The sequence below is a fragment of the Rana temporaria genome, chromosome 2, assembly GCF_905171775.1.
Source record: "Rana temporaria chromosome 2, aRanTem1.1, whole genome shotgun sequence".
In the NCBI taxonomy this organism is placed as follows: domain Eukaryota; kingdom Metazoa; phylum Chordata; class Amphibia; order Anura; family Ranidae; genus Rana; species Rana temporaria.
In genome coordinates this window covers 56315621-56342734 of record NC_053490.1, presented here as the reverse complement: position 1 = coordinate 56342734, position 27114 = coordinate 56315621, and the positions used below count along the sequence as shown (strand labels likewise).

Genomic DNA, 27114 nt, shown 5'->3' with positions numbered 1-27114 from the left:
TGTAATAGGCAGCACAGGCTGTGTACTCTGACTGCCACAATGCAGAAACTCCAAGTGAAAATCTTGATGCTGTGTTCGCTGTGCTATGGCATACTGGCAATGCCGATGCCACCAAGCGAAAGTGAAGATGGCATGACTCCAGAGGATCGCAAGGCTGCAGAGGTATGTTCACAGTGTATGTTTAGCAAAATAAAGTTAGATGAATATATTTTGTTTTATTTAGGATACCTTAAAGTTATTTTGTTGGTTACATTAATTTGTCAATTTCAAGATTGTAAATACTTAGCTCTCCCATTAACTGTGTCTTCCATTGAAGAGAAATCCTCCCCTGAAGTCAGTTCTAAAACCAACACTTTCAGGAGTGTCAATCTTTTGTCCCCCCCCCCCTACTTTGCACTGTGGTACCTACCTCCAAACCTTTATCACTACAGGAAAAGATATGAGAAACCACTGAGCTCAGGCATAGCAGATTGACATTCCCAAAATGGTTGGTTTCAGAAGAGATTTCGGCAGAGGATTTCTCTTCAATGGAACAATGCAGGAAAATATATTTAAAATCTACAAGTACAGCTTTTATTGGAAGGTTTATTTAAACAATAGTGTTGCTTGAAGACTGGCAGAGGTCAGTTTGTGAGGTTTTTAATGTTGTAAATGTTCTCTGTTAACATTTTATTAAATGTTATAGACAATGCTATGCTTTCAATTGTTTGGCAATTCTTACAAAGGATATATCTTTGTAACAATATCTAAAATTTACGATAAAAATGGGGGATGAGGTGGCGCTTGCAACAAACAGTCACTACAATAGTAATAAACTCTGCCTCCTGGTAATAATTAGCAGTGTATCACTCTTAGACCGAAATACCATCCAACAAAAATAACCATAAAGTGGAGGATAATGAGAGTGAAAAATTATAATACAAAATATAGGTGACCAATGTGCTAATGACAGCACAGTAGTCTATGGAAAGTAACAAACTTCAAACTGTGCATATAACATATCCTTCAAATAGTAGTAATCCAAACAGTGCTTCATCCATAAATAGTGCAATGTGCAACTAAGCCAATAAATAAATAAATATATATCCAATCTATAACTGTCCGCAAAAATAATGCAAAAATTGCAAACAAATAAGGGTGAGTAAATCCGTGAATAAAAAACAAGCCAAAAATTGCAAGGAGTGAACAAATATTAATATATATATACAAATATAAAAATATATAAATATAAAATCCACACGAAAGTCCCTGTGTAAAAAAGTTCCAATAAGACTAAAGGATAAAGAACAATATCCAGTGCACAAAATCGTGCAAAAGTGAAAAAAATCCAGTGGCTAATAATAAAAGTTCATAAAGTGCATCTGTGCTCTGGTTAACTGTGACATGCAGAGTAGTTGTGTTTGCAGTCAGCCAGATCCTCCACGGTGACCAGAAGATAAACGTGCTAGCCTCTTACCTCAAGAAGGCTAATAAATAGCCTATAGAAGTGGTTTCCCAATAGTATCTCCACCATCAGCAGATCGATCCACTCCAGTATATTTACAGGCTCAGCGCGATGACTCTCAAAGTAAAGTAAAGGAATGCCTCCATAGTGTACGATTACAAACAGTATTTATTTAAAAAAAAAGTAATCACTTACAAACAGTGCTGTAAGATCAGCCTCTAACAGCGGCGTGTGTGTAGTCCTGTGTCTCCCGCTCTGCGGCCGCGAGCGGGTGACGTCACCAACAGCCCTTGGAGGGCTGTTGGTGACGTCACCCGCTCGCGGCCGCAGAGCGGGAGACACAGGACTACACACACGCCGCTGTTAGAGGCTGATCTTACAGCACTGTTTGTAAGTGATTACTTTTTTTTAAATAAATACTGTTTGTAATCGTACACTATGGAGGCATTCCTTTACTTTACTTTGAGAGTCATCGCGCTGAGCCTGTAAATATACTGGAGTGGATCGATCTGCTGATGGTGGAGATACTATTGGGAAACCACTTCTATAGGCTATTTATTAGCCTTCTTGAGGTAAGAGGCTAGCACGTTTATCTTCTGGTCACCGTGGAGGATCTGGCTGACTGCAAACACAACTACTCTGCATGTCACAGTTAACCAGAGCACAGATGCACTTTATGAACTTTTATTATTAGCCACTGGATTTTTTTCACTTTTGCACGATTTTGTGCACTGGATATTGTTCTTTATCCTTTAGTCTTATTGGAACTTTTTTACACAGGGACTTTCGTGTGGATTTTATATTTATATATTTTTATATTTGTATATATATATTAATATTTGTTCACTCCTTGCAATTTTTGGCTTGTTTTTTATTCACGGATTTACTCACCCTTATTTGTTTGCAATTTTTGCATTATTTTTGCGGACAGTTATAGATTGGATATATATTTATTTATTTATTGGCTTAGTTGCACATTGCACTATTTATGGATGAAGCACTGTTTGGATTACTACTATTTGAAGGATATGTTATATGCACAGTTTGAAGTTTGTTACTTTCCATAGACTACTGTGCTGTCATTAGCACATTGGTCACCTATATTTTGTATTATAATTTTTCACTCTCATTATCCTCCACTTTATGGTTATTTTTGTTGGATGGTATTTCGGTCTAAGAGTGATACACTGCTAATTATTACCAGGAGGCAGAGTTTATTACTATTGTAGTGACTGTTTGTTGCAAGCGCCACCTCATCCCCCATTTTTATCGTTTACTGTCAGTGTGTGAGCACTATTGGTGGTGGCTGCTGCATTCTATTTTATTTATTTAATATTTTTTATGTAGTTTATCTTGGCTAGGTTGGTTTGCGCATTAGTTCCCCCCCTTATTTAATATCTAAAATTTGTAGACTCACATAAGCGATGCACTTTTATTCCTGATTAGCAATATCTGACTGTATGTATGGCGGTCGTCACAATATTTTATGTCACACTGTATTTGCGCAGCGGTCTTTCAAACGCAAGTTTTATGGAAAAAAATTTTTTTAATAAATAAAATAAAAAACGGTAAAGTTAGCACAATTTTTTTGTATAATGTGAAAGATGATGTTTCATCGAGTAAATAGCTACCTAACATGTCACGCTCATGGAATTGCAACAACCTGCGATACTTAAAAATCTCCATAGGCAACACTTTAAAGGGATAGTTTACCTTCACCACAAAACTGCCTATGGAGATATCGGCCATCTGTAGATAAAAAACAAACTGTGCAGTTTCTGACTAAAGTTGAATAATGACCATTTACATACCTTATGAAGCCTGACTGGGATGCTCCCAGACAAGGCCATCTTAATAGCATCATGGGCCCCTGGGCAAAGTAATGCTATGGGGCTCCTACAAGCCTGCCCCAATTTACGCACCTACTATTAAAGTACAATATTTCTACTTTACAGCGTGCCTCTTGCTACTGTTCCCTGCCACCAGATTCAGCATGTCACTTGCTACCGTCACCTGTCACCAAATTCAGCGTGTCACTTGCCACCCGTCCCCTGCCACCAGATTCAACGTGTCACTTGCCATCACCACCTGTCACCAGATTCAGCGTGTCACTTGCCACCCGTCCCCTGTCACCAGATTCAGTGTGTCACTTGCCACCGTCACCTGTCACTAGATTCAGCGTGTCATTTACCACCTTCTCCTGTCACCAGATTCAGTGTGTCACTTGCCACCGTCCCCTGTCACCAGATTCAGCATGTCATTTGCCACCTTCTCCTGTCACCAGATTCAGCGTGTCACTTGCCACCGTCCCCTGTCACCAGATTCAGCGTGTCATTTACCACCTTCTCCTGTCACCAGATTCAGTGTGTCACTTGCCACCGTCCCCTACAGGCCCGGACTGGCCATCGGGCAAACCGGGCATACGCCCGGTGGGCCGCTGCCACCGAGATGCCCTTCAGGCTGCAAGCCGCGGGGCACAAGCCGCGCCGCTCATCTAGCCTCTCCGCGGCCGCCCGGGTGGAAGTAAACACCGAGGGGGAGGAGCTAGATGAGAAGCCTTCGGCCTCTCCACGGCCGGGGGGTGTGACTGCGAGGGGGAGGAGCCAGAGCCGACACCTGCTGGCTGCTGCTACAACACCGGACCGGATTCAAGAAAACGTGAGTGCAGCCCCCCCCCCCTCCTGTAACCTGGATAGGAGAAGCAGTGGGTGCGGCTGCATATACAAAATATTTTTCTCCATCTCCCTTCTGCTGTATTGGAATGCCTGAGGCTGTGAGAGGTACAGTAAAAGCAGGCATTCCAATACTGCAGAAGGGAGACGATGGAGAAAAATATTTCTATATGCAGCCGGCCCCCACTGCTCCTCCTCCACCTTCCATACACTTTGCCTCCTCGTGATCTCCACCTCCCCCCAGTGCTCTCTGCCAAACCCCCCCCCCCCCCCAGGGCTCTCCAAGACCCCCCCAGGGCTCTCCACCTCCCCCCAGGACTCTCTGCCACCCCCAGTGCTCTCACCCTCCCCCCAGTGCTCTCACCCTCCCCCCAGGGCTCTCTGCCACCCCCCAGAGCTCTCCGTCACCCCTGAGTGCTCTCTGCCACCCCCAGTTCTCTTTGCCACCCCCCAGTGCTCTTTGCCACCCCCCAGTGCCCTCTGCCACCCCCCATGGCTCTCAACCTCCCCCCAGTGCTCTCCACCTCCTTCGATGCTCTCTGCTACCCCCCCCAGTGCTCTCTGCCAACCCTCAGTGCTCTCAACCTCCCCCAGGGCTCTCCACCACCCCCCAGGGCTCTCCGTCACCCCCCAGTGCTCTCCGCCTTCCCCGTAGTGCTCTCTGCCACCCCCCCAGTGCTCTCTGCCACCCTCCAGTGCTCTCAACCTCCCCTCCAGTGCTCTCAACCTCCCCCAGGGCTCTCCGACTCCCCCAGTGCTCTCTGCCACCCCCCAGGGCTCTCTGCCACCCCCCCCCAGGGTTCTCCACCTCTCCCCAGTGCTCTCAACCTCCCCCCAGGGCTCTCTGCCACCCTCAGTTCTCTCCACTTCCCTCCATGCTCTCTGCTACCCCCCCCCCAGGGCTCTCTGCCATCCCCCCCCAGGGCTCTCTGACATCCCCCCCAGGGTTCTCCACCTCCCCCAGTGCTCTCAACCTCCACCCAGTGTTCTCTGCCACCCCCCAGTGCTCTCCACCTCCCTCCATGCTCTCTGCCACCCCCCAGTGCTCTCTGCCCCCCCCCCCCCAGTGCTCTCTGCCACCCCCCGCAGTGCCCTCCGCCACCCCCCCAGTGCTCTCTGCCACCCTCCAGGGCCAGAGAGAGAGAGAGAAAAGGGGAGTGAGAGAGAGGTAGGGGGAGAGAGGGTCTGAACTGGGGGGGGAGAGATGGGTAAGAGGGAGAGAGGAGGGGTTGAGAGAGGGAAAGAGAGAATTGGGTGAAGGAGGGGGTGAAACAGAGGGGGGAGAGAGGGAGGGGGGTTGGAACAGAGGGGGGGGAGGGGTGAGAAAAAGAGGGGTTAAGAGAGAGAGACGGGGTGAGAGAGAGAGGGGGAGAGAGGATGGAGAGAAAGAGAGATGGATGAGAGAGAGGGGGATAGAGAGAGAGGGGGCAAGAGAGAGAGAGAGAGTGAGAGGGTGAGAGAGAGGGAGGATGTAGTGTGTGACAAGGCACAGTGGGTCCCCCTTGCCCAATGGCTCATGTACCCCCCTACACTTCTGAACACTGAATGGCACTGGCGCCTGGGATTAGCGTGTGCCCAGGCACACCTGGCACACCCCCTGCGCACGCCTATGAGTATAGCCTTAATAAATGGAAGGAGGGGGCGGAAAGGGTGGGCATAGTTGGCACTCTTGAAAGGTCCAGTGCTCATATTAACCACCACGGCAATGCAAGATTACAGCTGCGGGGGATAGGGAGGGGCAGAAGACTACAAATTTTGGCACCAGCAAAAGGGGACACATTAAATGTAAGTAACGTCTCTTGTGCTGATTTTAACCACTTCATTACCAGACAGTTTTATCCTCTTCCTGCCAGGCCAATTTTCAGCTTTCAGTGCTGTCACACAGATGCATGGAACCCCGGTGCAATCATGAGTGGGTACAGAAGGCCCTCACATATGCGTACACATATGCGTACACAATAATTTACTTTACTTTTACTTTACGTGACGTTAATTTAGAGCTTTCATCCCATTTAATGTATATATAATAGTAATTTAATTATATTTTTTAAATTGTCTGTCTATGCCATACTGTATGTTACAGATTGTATAATTTTTTTCAAATGGGACACAAGCTAACACCATTTGTCAAGATACCAATAAAACCCAAATTTCTTTCTTTGTCAAGGTCTACCTAAAAAATTTCTACACATTTGCAAACAAAACAAGGAACACATTTCAGGAGAGGCTCAGAGAAATGCAAAGATTCTTTGGAATGAGGGTAACAGGGAGGCTGGACACCGGTACAATGACTATGATGAAAGCTCCACGATGTGGCATGCCTGATATGGCAGAGGTCAGAGCTGTTCCTGGAAGACCAAGATGGAGACAAACTTCTCTGACCTACAGGTAGGTTTCACGCGGATGTATGAGAATTAGGGTTCACACAGCTGTAGGGTTCCTGCTCCCATAATACCACTGTACAAAATTCCATTCACAAATCTGGGGACAGAGTTCAACAGTGCAGGTATATTATAATTCTGTCAAAAATAACTTATTAAATACAGAGTTCTTATTTTCAAGCACAGTAACTGATAGCACATAAGAATCCTCTCTCCCGAAGTTATACCAAATAATGATGGCATCTGATTGGTTAAAGTAGTATTAAACAGCCTGTATTGTTTAGCTTAACACCTGTGCGCCCGTCCATGTAGGGCACACAGGCGCCTTTTTCCCTATTTATCATCGCCACCACCCCCTATACATGCGTCCAGCCCCTTTCAGGATGCCGGGCGCATTAATTACAGTAGCGGGGGAGTTTTTTGGAAGCACTGATTAGAGCCAGAAGCTCTAATAGGCTTCAAAATAAGATGTACTCAGGGCACAGAGCATTGTAAACGGAGCCCACCCAGGTGTGTTAGAATAGTGAATGAATATTCACTATTCTCACACTAAATCACCTCTCCACCAATCAGGAAGCACGAGTCCGAGACCCGTTTCAAGATTGGCCAAAAGTAGAAACGTTCTGACTGGCCGCCTAGAAGGAGGGGGTAGACGGAAGCTGTCGAGCAGGGGAAGGAGAAGCTGCTTGTGATGCCCGAAGAAGATAGCTGGGGAAGCCGCCCGTGATTGCCCACCATAGGTGAGGTACGTGCACCGACCAACCAACCCGACCCATCCTGGCTGGAACAGGGGGTATGGCGGATGCACTGTTTGACTGTTTGTTACAATTCTTTCCCCAGCACTTACTGTTTACAACTTTCATTGCTGCTGGCTCTTACTCTTAAGGCCTCGTACACACGGACGGACTGTCGGCTGAAAAAGGTCCGCCGGACCGTTTTCAGCAGACATGTCCGCCCGGAAATTTCTGTCTGATGGTTGTACACACCATCAGACAGAAATCCGCGCGTACACGGTACGCGGTGACGTGGCCGCGCCGTCGTCGCGACGATTACGTGGCGACGTGCGCTGCCCTGGAAGGTCAATGCTTCCACACATGCGTCGAATCACTTTGACGCATGCGAGGGATGGCGGCCGAGCGGACATGTACGGTGAGTCTGTACAGACGACCGAACATGTCCGACGGACAGGCTTCCAGCGGACATGTTTCTTAGCATGCTAAGAAATTTTTGTCCGCTGGAAAACGGTCGGCTGGACAAATGTCCGCTGGAAACCTGTCCGGTCGGCCGTACACACGACCGAACATGTCTGCTGAAACTGGTCCGCGGACCAGTTTCAGCAGACATGTTCGGTCGTGTGTACGGGGCCTAAGTGTTGCTTCCCTGAACTTCCAGTCTTCACAGGAAAGATTTAACAGTGGATAGTGCAGTCTCAAGTCAGTCCGAAGGTAGGGGAGGAGGAGGGAGGTGCATGGAAGTGCCTTGCCATCCTAGGCTATATAGTTGTGTGTTTCTACTGATACACACAGTGTAGAGAGACTTAACTCTAATCCCTGCATGCAAGGGACGGGACGCTGCTTGAGAAGGGAGTCACCCTGAAACAGGAAACTTGCGGCAGCAGTAAAAAATGTACCTTCTGGCAGAGTGTTTATAAATGCTGTTCAGACGCAGAATAGAGAGATACAAAGTAACATTGTGATGATTCTGAGCATGCGCAGGTTTTGAACCGATGCTTTTGCGTACTAACCGTCGGTTTTGACCGATCGGTTAGGCGTCCATCGGTTCAATTTTAAAGCAAGTTCTAAATTTTTTGACCGAAGGATAACGGACCGATGGGGCCCACACACGGTCGGTTTGGACCGATGAAACTGAACTTTAGTCCGTTTTCATCGGTTTTGTCCGACCGTGTGTACAGGGCCTTAGAGATGAGTTTGGAGGACACCTAAGCCCATCTCTAACAGAGAAAGTATTCTGTTGAATTAGAGGAAAGGTAAAGCAGAAATGTTGTCTTAGGAATCAACTCTTAGCTACTATTTTCTAGTACACATAAGACATGTCCTAGCTATAGATATACTGTATGTGTCATTTTACCTTAGGTTCCTGAATATATACTGCCTAATTATTTCTATTGTTGCATTGCTTTTTTATGCAGAATTCTGAATTTCACTCCTGACCTGCCCCAGAATGTGGTGACTGATACAATAAAGCGAGCTTTAAATGTTTGGAGCCAAGTCACACCACTTACATTTAATCAAGTTGGAAATGGCCAAGCTGATATACTTATTCAGTTCTCCAGGGCAGGTAAGTAAATAAATCTTTAAAAAAAAATTCTTGTGTCTCCCGTTGCTGATTGGCGGCAGGCATCTTCACCTGGAACGTCTGTCATTTGGCTGCTTTAACAAAGGTGACCTGTACTGTTTTGTTCAGTGATACAGTACCTAACCAATAACATGAACTCTAGGTAGATATGAAAAACACAAATAAATGCAGCTCTGTAAAAAATCATTAACCCTTTTACTGCCAGGCCCTGCACCATGGGCACCCGCTCCATAGGGCAAGGGGGGGCAATTGCCCCCCCCCCTGAAATCACAAGAGAAGACACTTGACTTGCCCCCTGTGTTGCAATGGCCGCTGCGGCAGCCGTTGACTTTTTTTTCTAAGTCTGCTGCTGGCCTGGGGGCTGGGGCTGCTCTCAGTCTGTTTCAACGTATTCACTGCGATACATACAGACACATCCGTCCCTCCCTCCTCACCCCCGGCCCGAGTATCGGGTTGGCTCTGCCGCTCGGGCCTCTGCTTAACATCCTGGCTGTTCTGTTCCGTAATTGGCTGCCTCCGCCTGCCTGTGTAAATGTATGTTGCACTTGCTATGTCTATGCCAATCCTGCCGGTGCGGCGCAAGCTCCTCCCACAGCTGCGTGGCGTGCAGTGGATGAGACGAGAGAGAATACACTGCCAGTGCCTGCCCTGGGCCTATGATCGATCACTGAAGAATCACAGGTAACGGCAGCAGTTCCACATACACTGTTACACACCCCCCTGAAAAAAGTTCAGCAGATGCCCATGCCCTGCACTTTCAACTTCAGGTGGCCAGACCAATTTGACACTTTTTCATAATTTTTTACTTACAGCTTTCACGGTTTGTAAAAGACCACCCAAACCATACATTTTCTGAAAGTACAGGACCAATAGGAGAAAACAATGGTCCTAGTGATGTTTTAGGTCCATTGATCGTTGCACAAATGTTTGTCAAAACAATATTTTCCCTAAAAATACACTGAAATCATTATTACAACACGACACTCCAGGAGCAGCTGTATCATGGCTAGAGAGATATGAACAGGATTGTCGTTAGAGATGGGCTAAGCGATTGCCACATTCTTAGGCTAGGTTCACATCACGATTTTAACATCCGATAAACGGACCGTTAAATCAGATGGAATCGTATCTGACAAAATCATATGTAATCGGATCAGTCATCCGATTTAGTACGATTTAGATTGACCACAATAGAAAAGAAAAACGGACACGATTTCAATACAACTTCAAATCCGGACCAAAAAACGTGGTCAAACACGTTTTTTGATACGATTTTAAATCGTATCAAATCGTATGCGGATCAAATCGGATGCACTTGGGGACCTAAATTAATGAATGGCAGTGAATGGATACGTTTTGCCATACAGATTTGGACGATTTAAAACCTAAAATCGTGAGTAAAAGTAGGATGACAAAATGGTGGTGTGAATGCACCCTTATTGTAAACCATTTATTCTCAGCCTCAACTGATACTTTACAGGTGATGTATAGTTGTGAGTAGGGATGGGCTCAGGCGTGTACGGATCCTAGTCCCAACCTACCTGAGCAAACACGCCAGGAAGCCATTTCTGCACACCACCAATCATGAGCAGCATAGTCAGGGTGTATGTATGTGCAGCTGTAGGCCAATAAATGCCTCACTGGCTATGATTGGCGGTGTCGAGTGACGGATTCCTCTGGGAATTGTTCTTTATCTTTTGAAGCCCAATCCTATAAGTGTGCCATGAGGTTAATGTCACGGATGCACCCCCCACAAGTTTTCTTGCAAGGAACCGGTTTATTGTTTGTATATTTACATTATTGAATTAGCCTCTAGATTCCAAGTTTGTCAAACAAAACCATCTTTGATGGCAATAGTCACCAGTGTCAAAAAAAATGTATCCCCTCCAGCGACCTCCCACAGTTTATCTGGGTAGATAATGGCGTAAGAGAGGTATAGGTGATGGAGGCATTTATTAAAGCTCCAAGTTTTGTGTGCTCATCCAGAATTGTTGTCGGTAGGGGGCGGGAAGTCCCCGTACTGCTGTTGGAATACTGTACGGTATACTGTATGTAGCTGATGCTACATAAAGTTTATACAGTGCTGATAGCAGCTGCACCAGTTAATAAAGGAAAAGTTTGCTTTTTTGTTTTGTTTATGGTGAACACACCTATAGCAAATACCATTTGTATTACCGTAGTAGTATTTTAATGTCCACACCTTGCACTTATTTTTCTAAGATTTATTTGCTGAACTTGATAGGAATATAGTAAAAAAATTATCAGAAAAAACCTACGGATTATTCTGATCCCAGCGCTCGATGGAAAGGAAGTTCAATGTATAATTGTTCTATGCAGTAGAAAAGCAGCTATTATAATAACATAATGACATAAAAAACGATGTATTATTAAAAAAATTATTAATAAAACATTAACAGCGCTAAAAAACAGGAGCCTATTAATGGCTTATGAGTCCAATACTCATGTACTGCAATGGTTTATGAGGCTATATATGTATCGCATAAAGAATATTATGTAACATATATTCACACTCTTAGTGAGTCAATTAATGGTAGTCTGTGCAATTCCTCTGATATGCAATTCTTTGTGCGGAGTAATCTCACAGTGTAGCTGTTTGTCTGCTCAAATGCTGATAGGGACTCTCTGTGATTTCCCCCTAAGGTTTTGTACTCACCAAAATGTAGTACTTTAGAGGCATAGGATACATCCACTGGTAGTAATCACTCATCGGTTCTCCTCCTTTGATGTGTGGTGATGTTCCGTGTGCTCTTCAGTCAGTGTAGCTTGGCAGTCATGCAGGGAGGCAAAAGAGACTTTGCATAGTGTAAAATCCTTTTATTTAGATCATAAAACCCCTGTTACCCGCTCATGCTTACACAAAATTAAGATAAAAAAGCGCTTGTCATAAAGGCTGCTGCCTCTGCTCACTCAGGAATATGGCTCCAAATTGCTCTGGCTCAAATTTCCCTTCGTAAGTCCCGGGTAGAAGCTAGGCTGCCTTGCAAGCTGAATCGTCGTGTAGTCACGCCCTGACGCGTTTCGTGATAGGTCCACGTCTTCAGAGGGCGTGGCTACACGTCTTAGTCTGTTTAATTTATAGTGGGGACTCTGCTCTAGGTACCTCCCCTCCGTGGGCCCTATTGGTCAGCATTTGACAGGGCTGTAGAGAAACTCCCCATCAGCTGTGCACCACTACTCTGGGTTCATTCTCCGTGACGTCTACCGCTCACCTCTGATTGGTGCGCGGCGGTCACGTGGTCCGGGGGATCGGGATACAGAGTTCCCACCCCTCTGCTATGCTGACTGGACACACGTCAGCAGCCTTGGTAGAAGTCCTCCCACTTTGCTAGCCGTGCGTTCCAGTCACTGAAACCAGCCCTCGTTTTGACCATCGCTCGTATTAGCTGATGTGTCTAAACGGCTGATGAATACTCACGCTCCAGCCATTCTTATGTGTTTGTGGAGGCGTGTATCCTTCCTTGTTAACCCCTCTGGTTCAGTTAATACTCTCGCATTTTCGCTGATCCTAGTGAGGGAAGTAAGGGGATCATTTAGAATCATTTTTTAAACAGATTTATAATTCATATTTGTTTAAACTGATTATTTGAAAGGATTTTTTAGAAAGCTTTCTTTTTAAAAAAAACCATATTATTGTAATAAATAAGATAGATTTTATGACAGTTTTATGCAAACTATAAAATATATATATGCTTATCTTGGTGACAATATATATGTGCGGCTGTCACCCTATTACTGTGTGAGCAGACACTTCTGACAGCCGAAAACCATTGAAACCATTATGCATATCAAATAGCAATATATTTTAAAAAAAGGAGAATATATAGCAGCATCCATCGTTAATATAGCTAAAGTACAATCTCTAATATTTGTCCACAACAATTGTACATAGCTAGTTTAACACAAAACAATGATAAGAATCTTGTCTCTGTAGTCATTATTATTATCTAATAGATGGATCTGAGTCATTCCAATGCTGTTCTATAAATAAATACAGATATAATACCTAGACTTTAATTAACATTGCATTCCAAATATTTATAAATATTATTATGTTGCATTGTTAAGAATTGTTAAAAATATTAAAATGTTAAAATTGTTAAAAATATTAAAAGTATTATGTTGGATAAAGGACTTGAAATTTTGTAGTTATAAGGCAAGATTGGCTTGATCTTATTCTGATTTCTGTCTTTCTAATGGTTGCTAATAAAACAATTGAGGTCCACATCTATATTCAAGCCGTTTGGACTGAGAGTATTGGTCATGTACAACCATTGCGTTTCGCGTTTTGAGATTTCTCGGACCATGTTGGCACCCCGCCAGTTGGGGCCAACATGGTCAATCCCCCAAAATTTCAGTCCTATGGGGTTCTTATCATGTTTCTTCAAAAAGTGTAGCGAAACACTATGTTCTTCATATCCAATGGTGATATTGTATATGTGTTCAGACACCCTTTTGGATAATTTTCTTTTTGTTCGTCCTATGTACATTAAGCCACAGGGGCATTCTAAAGCGTAGACCACATGTGTTGTAGCACACGTAATTGACTCTTTAATTTCAAAAGTTTTGCCATTGGCTGTGGATGTGAAGCTACTTATGCCCCTCAAATGGGTGGATACCTGGCGACAAGATTTACACTTTCTACAGGCTGTGAAACCTGGTTTGTTCCAAAACATCTGTAGTTTTTTTGGGGGGTCTAAAACTTTATGAACTACCTGGTCCCCAAAAGTTGCTGTTTTTCTGTAGATGAACACAGGAGATTCAGGTAACATTGGTTTTAATGTTTTGTCCATAGCTAGTATATTCCAATGCTTTTTGAAAATCGTTTCCACTTCACGGTACTGGTCATGATAGTTTGATATAAAGCCCCATTCATGTGTTTGTTCACGTGGGCGTTCCTTAGGTTGTAGAAGGGCTACCTGTGAGCTCTCTCCCACCTGGAGTCTTATCTTATCTAACAATTCTTCTTTATACCCCTTTTCCACAAAGCGCTGTTGAATCAGTGAAGATTGTTTTCTATAGTCGTCATCTTCCGTGCAATTTCGCCTGATTCGCATGAACTGGCCTTTAGGTATATTTCGAAGCCAGCGTGGATGGTGTCCACTCTGAATTGGGATGAAGCTGTTTCTATCAGTTGCTTTAAAGTAGGCTTTAGTTGTTAGATGGTCTACTCCTTTAATGACCGTAACGTCTAGGTAGTGTATTTCCTGTTTACTCCAAGAGAATTCCAATTTGATGTTATTCTTATTACCATTAAGCCATTCTGAATATGCAATGAGTGATTCCTCCGTTCCTTGCCATATGATGAAGAGATCATCAATATATCTCTGGTAAAAAATCAACTCTTGCTTCCTATTGTTGTATATCCATCTGTCTTCCCATTCACTCATAAATAGGTTGGCTAAGCTTGGTGCAAACTTTGCACCCATAGCCACACCTATCTTCTGAGTGTAAAACTGCCCCCCATACCAAAAATAATTATGGGTAAGGCAGTAATCTAGTGCCATTTTCAGGAATTTCTTTTGAACAAAAGGCAAATCTTCTCTTTTACTCATAGCCCAATTAAGGGCTAGGAGGGCATCATCGTGTTGGATGTTAGTATAAAGAGCAGCAACATCCGCTGTTACTAGGAACACTTCTGAATCTTTAGGAAATCTCACTTCTTTTATCTTCTGTATAAAATTGGTGGTATCCTTTAAAAATGCCTTGGTGGTGATGACACTGCCTTGCATGAAGTGATCTAGATATTGTCCAATCCTAGCTGTAACGGACTCTATACCATTTACGATAGGTCTCGCTGGTGGTAGAGTTGGATGTTTGTGTATTTTGGGGACAGTGTAAATCGTTGGAGTCCTGTTGAAACTTGGGCATAAATATAACTTTTCTTTCTTTGTTATCACCTTCATGTAATACCCATAATCTATCAGATTACGTAGATCAACTCTATATTGTTTCATTGGGTCCTTCTTTAAAAGTTGGTACGTGTTTTGGTCATCCAACATTTCTTTTAATTGTGTGTGGTAATACATTTTGTCCATCACGACCACTCCTCCCCCTTTGTCAGCAGGTCGGACAATGATGTCCTTACGTTGTTCAAGAGCTTTAATGCCTTCCTCAATATATCTGGGGTTTAGACTTTTCTTAGCTGGTAAAATTTCAAGATCTTTTAAAACTAACTGTTTAAAAACCTCTACTTGATGGTTATTCGTTTGTTGTGGGTTAAAGAGTGACTTATTTTTAAGTCCACTGTCTATCCCAACCATCTCAGAGTACTTGTTGCTTTTCACACCAAAACTATTTGATAAGAAATATCTTTTGATGTTTATTTTCCTAATGTATTTCTGTATGTCAATGTATACATTGAACTTATTTATTGATTTTGTAGTGGTACATTTTAACCCCGCATTTAGTATATTGGATTCCTTCTGTGTCAACGTTGCTGTTGATAAGTTGTATATTCCACTTAATCGCCCTGTCTTGGCCTTTTTTTGTTGGATACGTTGCCCTGCTCGACATCCTCTCCTGTTGCTGTTCTGTTGTTCCTGGCCGGGCTGTGATGGTTCTCCCGTTGTGGTGGGTTCCACCATTCTCTCGTGAGGTTGGGGTTGTGGGATGGTTGGCCTCGTCCTCTCCATGGTCGATTGCCCCTCCCTCGTCCTCGAGAGTTGCCCCTCATGCCTCTCCCTAAAAAAGGGACTGGTCTAGGTGATGGCGCATAATAGGTATTCTCCCTAGTATCCTGTAGAGGATCATATCTGTTATGTGTGCTGATTTCATAGTGGTCATCATTTCCTTGATTAGATGTACTCTGTCCATATTGTGGGGGTCCATATCCACCCCTCGTATATCCTTTATTAGATCCCCTTGTAGTCTGTTGATTGCCTCTGCCTCTTTGATTATTGGGAATATAAAAGAAGTGAATGAAGAGGTGGAAGAGTAACAGGTAGATAGGTTCAGGTGCATAGTTTCAATCCGGAAACACTCCTGCTTCCAGTAACACAGCTTTCGTTGCCACTCTAGCCACAGTGGGTTTTGCGCACCCGCATAGGCCTCTCTCACTAGCCTAGCAGCCGAGGTGACACACGGAAAAACAGTCTCTGCCACAGACCTTCCTACAGGTGGAGACACTTTTCGGTCCAGAATCCTCACAGTACAGGATTCAGCACCCGGATCTCTCCAAAGTAACTTCTTGTAGAACTTGAAACTGACAAGCGATGACCATCTAGCCTTTCAGTAAACGGTTCAAGGCCTCTCTTGAGACACCAGCCTCGTGCTCGGTCCTCTCCAAGATAGGTCCTTCATCAAGCGGCTTCCTTCCTCAGGATGGACAGCACAGGATCACCTTCCAATGCGTAGACCTATTCTGCCTACTGGGCCTACTCAGAAGATCACAACCCCGGACCAACGTCGCCCCGGAGCCAGACTCAGACTCAGGATCGATGACCTCAGTCCAGTGACGTCTGTCCCTTAAGTACCCCTCCCCAGCATGCACAGCGGGACGATCAACCCAACTGATTGGCTGCCGAGGGAGAATACTCAAATCACCCTGACCTAGCTGCTGCCATCCTTGGCCTGGAGCAACAACTACACCCCAGGCGAACAATAGTCGTCACTCACAGCACAGCCATGGCTGGAACAGAAGCCAAATTTGCACAAATCACACATGTCTATATAAACGAACTCTCAGACTTCCCTCTTAATTTACAACAGCGCTGGCTCAAAAAGAGCAGGCCACTACACTTACAACCATTTTAAACTTTTCCTAAGATCTTTTTGCATATCCCTTGGTACATGTTACATTTTGGGCTAGATTATTGGCCATGTATGACATTTATTGTCACATACCTGGTAGAGGCTGATCTAACAAGAGTTCTTCCCTTACACCTTCAGGCCAATACACAGTGAAGTTTGTGACAGGGTGTAGCAACACGAGAAATGGTGCAGGTGCCTGCAATAGGTCTGGCACAGTGGGGGATCAGACAACAGTTGTAATGTTGCTGGAATGCAGTCTGGAACTTGTGCCAAATGGTGGAGCACAGGTAATAGCAGGTACAGGAAGCAAAGCCATAGTCAAGATCAGGGCTTGACGAACCCCAGGCGCCAGGTTGCCATTGCGAGCAGAAATTTTGACCTGGCGCCTGGGTTGCCGCCCACACACTGCGCGCCCCCTAATCCTTGTGTATCTCAGGCTCCGTTTGCCCTTCTGTGGGCCTGGAGGGGGTGGGGGGGGAGGAGAGTGGACACACGTGCACTCTCCTCCCCTTCTAGTTGATCCGGATGAAACGTATAATGTAATTTACGGGTACCTATTGACCGTTTTCCCCGCCATCAAGTCCGAGAAAGGATGTAATGCAGTGTGATGTGTATTGCATTACATTCAGTGAAGTACAGGGGAGATATATAAGGTCTTTTAGACCCTGGATGTCTCATTAAATGGAATAAAAAAAATCATCATATAGGGGACTTTTTGTAAAATATTATACACAAATCCATTAATTTTTTAAATTATGTTACATCTCTTATTTAGCCTTTTAAACAGGGAAGCCACTATGCTAATAGGCTGTAATGTCGCTTACACACAACCGTTTTTCATGGTGAGAAAAATGCAATTTTTTTAATTGGTTGTTAAAAACGATCGTGTGTAGGCTCCAGAGCATTTTTTCTCAACGACAAAAATGGCCATTAAAAATGTAGAACCTGCTCTATTTTTTCTCATCGTTTTTCTTGTCGTCATGTGTACGCTTTAACGACGTGGAAAAAAACACGCATGCTCAGAAGCAAGTTATGAGAAGGGAAATTTGCACAATCAGCCCAAAGGGTGGCGCCATTCTAATGGAACTTCCTCTTTATAGTGCCGTCATACGTGTTGTACGTCACCACGCTTTGCTCGAGCATTTTTTATCACGATCGTGTGTATGCAAGGCAGGCTTGAGAGGATTCACGTCGAGAAAAACATAGTTTTTTTCCATTACATGAAAAACGTTCATGTGTATGCGGCATTAGGCTAAGTTTAAATGACTGAAAAAATAGTCTTGTTTAAGGCAAATAACAAATATATATATATATATATATATATATATATATATATATATATATATATATATATATATATATATATATATATATATATATATATATATTGCATAATGTATTTTACAATGGACTAGTATTTATTATTTTATAATGTGAAAAAAAATTATTGTTTTAAAGGTCACAATGATGGGTCAGCTTTTGATGGTCGTAATGGGGTGCTGGCACATGCCTACTTTCCAGGCTCAGGAATCGGTGGTGATGCTCACTTTGATGAAGATGAAACATGGACAATCAACAGAGCAGGTATGTTATGTAATCTTAAGGAAATTGTAGAAAATGGAAAACACATCAGGGTACAGTGCACATTAGGGCACAGGGCACAGCACATCAGGGCACATGAGGACACAGTGAACATCAGGGCATAGCACATCAAGGTACAGCACACCAAGCCACATCAGGGTAAAGGGCACAGCACATCAGGGCACAGGACACAGTACATCAGGGCACAGCACATCAGGGCACACGACATTGAGGCACAGCAGACTGGGGCACAGGACATCAGGACACATGGCACATCAGGGCACGGGCACTTGGCGCACATCAGGTCATATTGGCACACATCGGGGCATATTGGAGCACATCGGGCATATTGGAGCACATTGGGGCACAGCGTTTACCTGGCAGCCAGTATGCAGGAAGCATCTATGATAAGTTCTCTCTCATGTCACGCTGCCCTGGCGGCCTCTCCTCTCTTCTCATCCATCCCAGATGATGTCACAAGCAAATGGGGATGGACTAGAAGAGAGGAGGGGCCGCCGGGGCAGCGTGACATGAGAGAGAACTTATCACACACACTTCCAGTGTGGCTGCAGCGCTCCCCTCCCTCCTCCTCTACACTTCACACACAGCAGGCATCTCCCGCTGTGTGTATCGGAGCTTAGTGTGAAAACTTTGGCCGCGCTGTGAGAAAAGTCCCACCCTCCTCCTAGATCAGCTTATGTGATAGACGCATTGTTCTGCCTATCACACAAGCTGATCTAGGAGGAGGGTGGAACTTTTCTCACAGCGCGGCCAAAGTTAACACACTAAGCTCCAATACACACAGCGGGAGATGCCTGCTGTGTTTAATCCTGGGACTCACAGAGACGAGAGAGACACTGACACAGTGACACTGTCAATTTTCTGCCCTGTTCCCTGGTGCCGAAAGGCAAGTTCCCATGTTGCCTTGCGCTAGCGCCGGCCCTGCCTCTATAGGCATTTTATAGCTTTATTTTTCGTTTTAACTAGAGCGTATATTAAATAGGAACATTATTGTATTTTAATTAAGTTCAATATAGCATTTGAGGTGACAAATTAGTTTTTAGCACTAGTAGGTTAGTGTAGGCACAGCATACATACTCTTCCTGGAACAGGTAGGAAGTAAACAGAGGCTTCCTGTGTTTTGTTTTTTTACACGCATTACTACTAAGGTGAATATGTAATGCACTTTTTTAAGCAAAACACATATAAAATGCTACACAACATTTTTACAATCTCCCCGTTGAAAATGTGAAGATGAGATTGGTTCCATTCCTTCAAAATAGTGGCACCTACTAATCAAACGTATAGCAAAGCTGCTAATGCACTCCAGCCACCCTTATAGTAGGATTAACCACTTAACCCCCGGACCATATACTTTTTGTGATTCGGCACTGCGTCGCTTTAACTGACAATTGCGCGGTCGTGCGACGTGGCTCCCAAACAAAATTGGCGTCCTTTTTTTCCCACAAATAGAGCTTTCTTTTGGTGGTATTTGATCACCTCTGCGGTTTTTAGTTTTTGCGCTATAAACAAAAATAGAGCGACAATTTTGAAAAAAATGAATATTTTTTACTTTTTGCTGTAATAAATATCCCCCAAAAATATATAAAAAAACTATTTTTTTCCTCAGTTTAGGCCGATACGTATTCTTCTACATATTTTTCGTAAAAAAAAATCACAATAAGCGTTTATTGATTGGTTTGCGCAAAAGTAATAGCGTTTACAAAATAGGGGGTATTTTTATGGCATTTTTATTAATATTTTTTTTTTACTAGTAATGGCATCGATCAGTGATTTTTACGGTACTGCGACCTTATGGCGGACACTTCAGAAACTTTTGACACATTTTTGGGACCATTGGCATTTTTATAGCGATCAGTGCTATAAAAATGCATTGGATTACTATATAAATGCCACTAGCAGTGAAGGGGTTAACACTAGGGGCGGGGAAGGGGTTAAGTATATCCCTGGCTGTGGGGGGGTGGCCTCACTAGGGGAAATCACTGATCTTCTGTTCATACATTGTATGAACAGAGGATTAGCATTTCCCCCCCTGACAGGACCGGGAGCTGTGTGTTTACACACACAGCTTCCGGTCTCTGCTCTGCAACGAGCGATCGCGTGTGCCGGGCACGCGCATGGGAGTCGGGGGCGCGCGCCCCCCCCTAGTTGCCTGCGAGAGAGCCGACGTAGAGCTACGGGCTCGCGCGCAGGAGAGCCAACCTGCCGCCGTAGAATGACGGCGGCAGGTCGGCAAGTAGTTAAAGAACAACTGTACATTTGGCAAAACTAGACCTTCAAGGCATCCCCCCCACCCCCTGAATTAAGCCCACCTTGTCCAATACTTGCCTTTCTCCCTGTTCTAGCTGTATCCACTGTGCAACCATGTTTGGAGTTGCACAGTCTCTCTATCTAAAGTGCCTCCACTGGATCTTCATCAGCCTGTGCATGTGTGCCAAGGTCACATTCAGTCTTATGGGGACCCGTACTCATTGTGACCTCTATTTGACTTGTTTGGCTCTTCAACTAGAAATAAATAGGGCTGTGGCACACGTCGGTAGGAGTAAGAGAACTTGGAGAGGGTGCTTTTGGAAGAGAGAGTGTACACTAGGGTTGCCACCTGTCCAGGATTCACCCGGACAGTTCGGGTTTGGGATCTTGTGTCCGGGTTTCAGTCTGCCTGTAACCCGGACACATTATTTAGACTGGGCAGGGCTCCCCAAGTAACTGAGGTAGTCACACAAAAATCTGTTGCCATTCAGGAGATGCCGGCCGCTGTCTGGGGGCAGGTTTGGCATCACTGAGGGGGAGCCACGATGTCAGCAAGAGCAGTTTGGCCACGCCCACTGTTTACAGCAGCGCGCTGCATTACCACTCTCCTTGAGGCACCCAAAGGTGCCCCAGGTCTTTTATAATTCTATTGTGTATACTACGAAAAAAACATGCCCTGTGCCGCTAAAGTGTTTGGGTTTGGCTTGAAGAAAAGGTGGCAACCCTAGTGTACACCTCTGGGCAGGGCTTCACTACGAAGATTGCTGGAACAGAAGCAGCACTCAGGGTGGGGGAGACAAGACTTAAAGGAAAATGCATACCATAGGTACAGTTTTTCTTTAAAGCAAAGCTTGTGTTTTTTACTAAACTTTGCAAGGTGAGACATACCTGTAAAAGAAGACAGTAAATACTTTCCACCTGTGCCACTGAACACAACTCATTCAATACAAATCTTCCCCAAATTCCTGGGTCCTTCGCAGCATTCACTGGCTCTCCCTGCCAACCTCCATATCATTACTGTCACTTTAATGTGTTAAGGAAAGAAAACCGCTCAGGAGTATTCAAAGAGCCTCCTCACTGAAACCAAACCATGGGTGCCGGCAATGCAATGGTGATGCAAAAAATACGACGGCTAAGCACTGAAGCTACAGTGCGAAACGCGTTAGCTTTTTGTTCCAATTTTTGCTGTGGCATGTTTATTTTGTGATCGATTTTAATAAAAGGAACGTTTTTGGAGTGCGGCTGTCCAAGTTCCCTTCGTATTTTTTAATGTGTTAAGGCCAAGGGAAGAAACCAAGGACTGCTGGGGGGGGGGGGGGGGCAAGGAGATCGATACTTCCAGAAGTGTTGGTTTCCCTGTCGAAATCAGGGGAAAATGTGCATTTCTTTGGAGAGTTAAAGTGGAGGTCCACCCTAAAAAAAAAAACACACACTAAAATCCTGCAAATTTTTTTTTGAAAAATAAATATTTTTTACTTACCAGGAATGGCGGTTGCTATGCGGATAATTTTTTTCTGCCTTTTCCCCATACCGCGGCAGGTTTTCTTCCTCGACATCCTCGTGTTGTCTTCTGAGGAATGGGGCATGCCGCCTTCTGGAAACTGTGTGTATCCCAGAAAGCAGCCGCCCATTTACAAAGCGCCGCGAGACTCGCGCATGCGCAGTAGGAAACGGGGGAAATCGCGGGCGCCTAGGACAGGCAAGTGTCCTTATTAAAAGTCAGCAGCTACAGTGTTTGTAGCTCCTGATTTAAAAAATTGTGAGTGGAAACCCGCTTTAAGTATAGCAACAAAAGAGTGTTGCCATCATGCCTGCAGTCTTTTACTTTATCCTGATGTTTGTCTGCTGTCTCTGATACAAAATATTTACTGAGTTTTATGTGCAGCCATAGGTGTGCGCACAGGGTGTGCCGGGTGTGCCTGGGCACACCCTAATCACCCCATGTGAATTAGCATTATCCAGGGGCTGCACCAGGTGGGTGGTTGTGGGTGCCAGGGGCCAGTGTAAATGCCACCATTATATTAAAGGCTAGGTTCAACCTTAGGAACACATTACACCCGTATATAGGGTGTAGCGTAATATGCTCCCAATCAACTGTCTCCCACCACCAGAGCCTCCTCCCTGTGACAGCCGGTGGCATTCATGTTTGAGCTTTGGGGTGCACACCCTAATGCAATAGGCTGCGCACGCCTATGTGTGCAGCCCTTTGGCGATGACAGGAACTGTACTTGATTCCCCCATATCAAAAACATTGACCACCACTGGCCTAGTGCCAGCTAACAGAGAATTCTAGTCTGTACAGGATAGTTACAAACAATGAAAGATATCTCACTTTTCATGCACATGAAGGGGGTGGAAAAAATAACAGAAACGTCCCACAATGTATTATTATCAGCCACCTTATATGGAGTGGTGTGTTCCTTTTAATGCTCGTCATATGTGTTTTTTTGCAGCCACTGCGTCACAGAGGTGCTGACGCTGTTATGTGATCTTTTTGGAAGCTGAACTTAAATGGCATTAAGCAAATGTCACATTTTGTGTCTATCCCTGTCAATGAGTTTTGTTTTCTTATACACTGTTCCTCTTTTTGATGCAGTTTGTCCATATACAGAGAACTGTACTTTATAATGATATTTTATCATTGACACAATCTGGCTATCGGTTCACCAAGCCATATGCTGTTGACTGAGATTTTCCCTAAGGCCTGGTACACACGATAGGATTGATCCGCGGATACGGTCCTCTGGACCGTATCCGCGGATAAATCCTCTGGCGGATTTGGATCCGTTGGCATGTACTCACCATCGGATCCAAATCTGCGCGGAATTCAACCGCGGTGACGTGTCGCGCCGTCGCCGCGATGATGACGCGGCGACGTGCGCGACGCTGTCATATAAGGAAATCCACGCATGCGTCGAATCATTACGACGCATGCAAGGGACGGGTTCGGACGGATCGATCCGGTGAGTCTGTACAGACCACCGGATCGATCCGCTGGAGCCGATTCCAGCGGATAGATTTGTTAGCATGCTAACAAATTTTTATCTGCTGGAAATCAGAAATATCCGCGGATAAATATCCGCTGGAACGTACACACCAGGGGATCTATCCGCTGAAACCGATCCGCTGAGATTTTTCAGCGGATGGATCCTCTCGTGTGTACGGTGCCTTACTGTTTTTATGTAAAATAAAATAAAATGTTCAGTCCAACCAAAGTGGCCCCATTGGACTTCCTCTAAAATGAGCAGAAATCTGGTGCTGTAGCACATCTGCTTAGTACCGAGCCATCAACCTTTAAAAACCCTGCCATTAAAAATCCTGTACGGGTTCCCCTACTGCGTTAAATTGGTTGTAAACGTTTGATTTATTTATATTGTTTAAATAACAAACATGCCAATACTTACCCGTTTTGTGCAATGGTTTTGCACAGAGCAGCCCCGATCCTCTTTTTCTGGGGTCCCCAGCCGTTGCTTCAGGCCCCTCCTCTTCATTGGGTGTCCCTACAGAAAGCTGCTTTGCATTGGAGCATCCGAGTGGGCTCGCTCCCAAATTCCGCTGCTGTCTCCATTGACACAGACAGCGGGACTCGGTCCTGCCCTCGCTCCAATGTCACAGCCAATTGCTCCTGCTGCTATCAATCTGTCCAATGAGGAGAGCTGGATCGGATTGGGCTCAGGTAAGAAAAAAAGGGGGGTCTGGGGTGGAGCTGCAGCACAGATGTTTTTTTACCTTAATCCATAAGGTGAAAAACCTAAAAGTGGAAGTCCAGCCTAACACTATAGACATCCACAATCTAACACTAACCTATCTAGCCCTGTAACGAAGCTGCTCTGGTCTGATCTTAAAGTGGTTGTAAACCCTCCTATCTTTTTCAGCCAAGGAAGCTGCCATCTTGTCATTTGTTCAATCTTCAACTACCATGAAGCTGCACATGTGATCAGTTATGACACCAGCCATTGGATGGTTTGACAGTTTGGTTGAGAGCACAACCAATGTGCAGTTAGCATTCCCGGCATGCCGGGAATGTTAACAGTTTTTTTAAGTGTTGCATCGATGGGTTTACTTCCGCTTTAAGCAATAATGAAATTGTAAATGTTATGTTGTAAAGTCAGTCTGTGTCTACCTAGCCAACAATCAAGGGGCCAGATTCACGTACAGCGGGCGCAGCGTAACGTAACCGGTTTACGTTACACCGCCGCAATTTTTCCGATTTAGTGCCTGATCCACAAAGCACTTACCTGGAAATTTGCGGCGGTGTATCGTAAACAGGTCCGGCGCAAGGCGGTCCAATTCAAATGGGGCAGGTACCATTTAAATTAGGCACGCTCCCGCGCCTGACGTACTGCGCATGCTCCCGTCGCAAATTCCCGACGTGCTTTGCGCGAAATTACAACGCGTCGGTGTTTTGTGAATCGCGACGTGAAAAAAGATTTACGCCGGGAAAAATAACAGATTTAAAAAAAATTCAAAAGCGACGCGGGAAAGACAGGCATACTTTAACATGGTGGAGTACTTTTACACCATGTTAAAGGTGCACTATCTTTGCGACGGAAATCTAACACTTGCGACACCGTAACGACGGAAAAAACCTCCTAATTTGCATACCCGACGCTGGTTTACGACGCAAACTCTCCCCAGCGGCGGCCCCGGTACTGCATCCTAAGATCCGACAGTGTAAAACAATTACACCTGTCGGATCTTCTGGCTATCTATGCGTAACTGATTCTATGAATCAGTCGCATAGATAGAAACAGAGATACGACGGCGTATCAGGAGAAACGACGGCGTATCTCTTTGGTGAATCTGGCCCATAGTTTTTAACCTCCCTGGCGGTATTTCCGAGTCGGCTCAGGGTGAATTTTTCATACCAAATGTGGTATCCCCGCACCAGACTCAGGATCGCATTGCAGGATACAGGGGAAGTTACTTACCTTGTCCCTGGATCCTGCAAAGTCTCCCCGCTGTGTGAGCGAGCTGTCTCTTCGCTCGATTCACACTGGTGACTACCGAGTGCCGTCGAGCTCCGTTCCCTACAAACGGTGCGACGCACGGGGGCGGAGTTCGGTGCCAAATTCAAAAAAGTTAAAACACAGTATAGACACAGTATACTGTAATCTTACAGATTACAGTACTGTATCAAATAATTACATATTCCCTTTGTCCCTAGTGGTCTGTCCAGTGTCCTGCATGTAGTTTTATATTATAAAAACTGTTCTTTCTGCATGGAAACTGGAAATTGTCCATAGCAACCTAAAAGTGTCCGTTTACATCAAAAGTGGTTTTAGACCACTTAGAAAACAGCGATAATAAATTAGAATCACTTGCAGAATTGAGCGATAGTGATTTGTGGGGAAATTCATCTTCAAACACTGAATGATTTGATTACATTATTGAATAATTTTTATTATAATTACATTATTATTTGTTATAATTATTTATAGTTATTTATTATATTATAATTTATGATTTTGTGTTTCAAACTTTATCATACACGGGATGTCTACTAGACTCTTGTTTGGACAGATTTAAGTGAGTTATTCCTAGGAATTACAGGTCTACAATATAAAACGCCAAATTTCTATGCAAAATAATGGTACCGCTTTCAGCACCAAAAATGTAAAAGAATCATACCGCCAGGGAGGTTAATAAACCAATAGCTATGTTTTACTTTTTTTATGAATGAGAGAACATACTTGTATAATTATCATATTAAATATTAAAATTGATTTCTTGGCAGCATTCAACTTGTTTCTAGTTGCTGCACATGAATTTGGTCATTCTTTGGGACTGGAACACTCCAACGTGCCTTCAGCTTTGATGTTCCCAACCTATCGCTACGTGAATACGGATGGTTACCGCTTGCCACAAGATGACGTCTCTCGCATCCAGGCACTGTATGGGAGAAGGCCATCATAACTCAAGAGGCCAGATAAAGAAGCCTGCTTTCAGGATTGCTGATATGTGTACTACTTATGCTCATGCTTTGCCATATACAGAAAAACCTTGGATTGAGAATAACTTGGTTTGAGAGTGTTTTGCAAGACAAGCAAAATTTTTCATATATTATGACTTGATATACAAGCGATGTCTTGATATACAAGTAGCGTCACATCACAACTGTGTATAAAAGAGAAGAGAGGCGCCTCTAAGTGTAGCAATATGGTAAAAACAGGCACATCTAAGTATGCAGGAATCCAGGGTAAAGCTGTCCACATAGACCATCCTCTGCACCATGGACATCATTCCTTCCACACTGCGCTGCAAAAGAGCTACAAGCCTCGCTTTCAGATTACTCTAATGCAGGGTAGTCTTCCCAGTCATGATTGCCGACTGACAACGGTGAGAGCAGGTGGTGCGGAGGACGGTCTATGTGGACAGCTTTACCCCGGATGCCTGCATACTTAGATGTGCCTCTTTTAATCATCAACCATGTCAGTTGTTAAATGTTGTATCTTCATTAAATGTAACCATATTGCTACACTTAGAGGCTCCTCTCTTCTCTTTTATACTCAGTAGCTCCCGATGGATTTTGCTTCTAATCCCCTTGTAGAGGCTTCCATTTGTGGATCGAAATTTTATTTCTATTATTATAGCTATAATCTTTTTATATGGACTATACCTGAAGATCTATGAATAACTGGTTGTGCAACTAATCATTTGAGTTTCCATTATCTCTGAT

The 27114-nt window shown here is 44.4% G+C and overlaps 1 protein-coding gene across 1 annotated transcript; it reads left to right on the top strand.

Moving 5' to 3' along the window:
• LOC120929029 (collagenase 3-like) lies at positions 1-26505 on the top strand. The gene is made up of 5 exons (XM_040340214.1): positions 1-162; positions 6284-6504; positions 8647-8795; positions 18042-18167; positions 26173-26505. Exons 1-5 carry the CDS (start codon positions 40-42, stop codon positions 26349-26351), a joined length of 798 nt encoding a protein of 265 aa, XP_040196148.1. The 5' UTR covers positions 1-39; the 3' UTR covers positions 26352-26505.
• Positions 26506-27114: the final 609 nt, after the last annotated feature.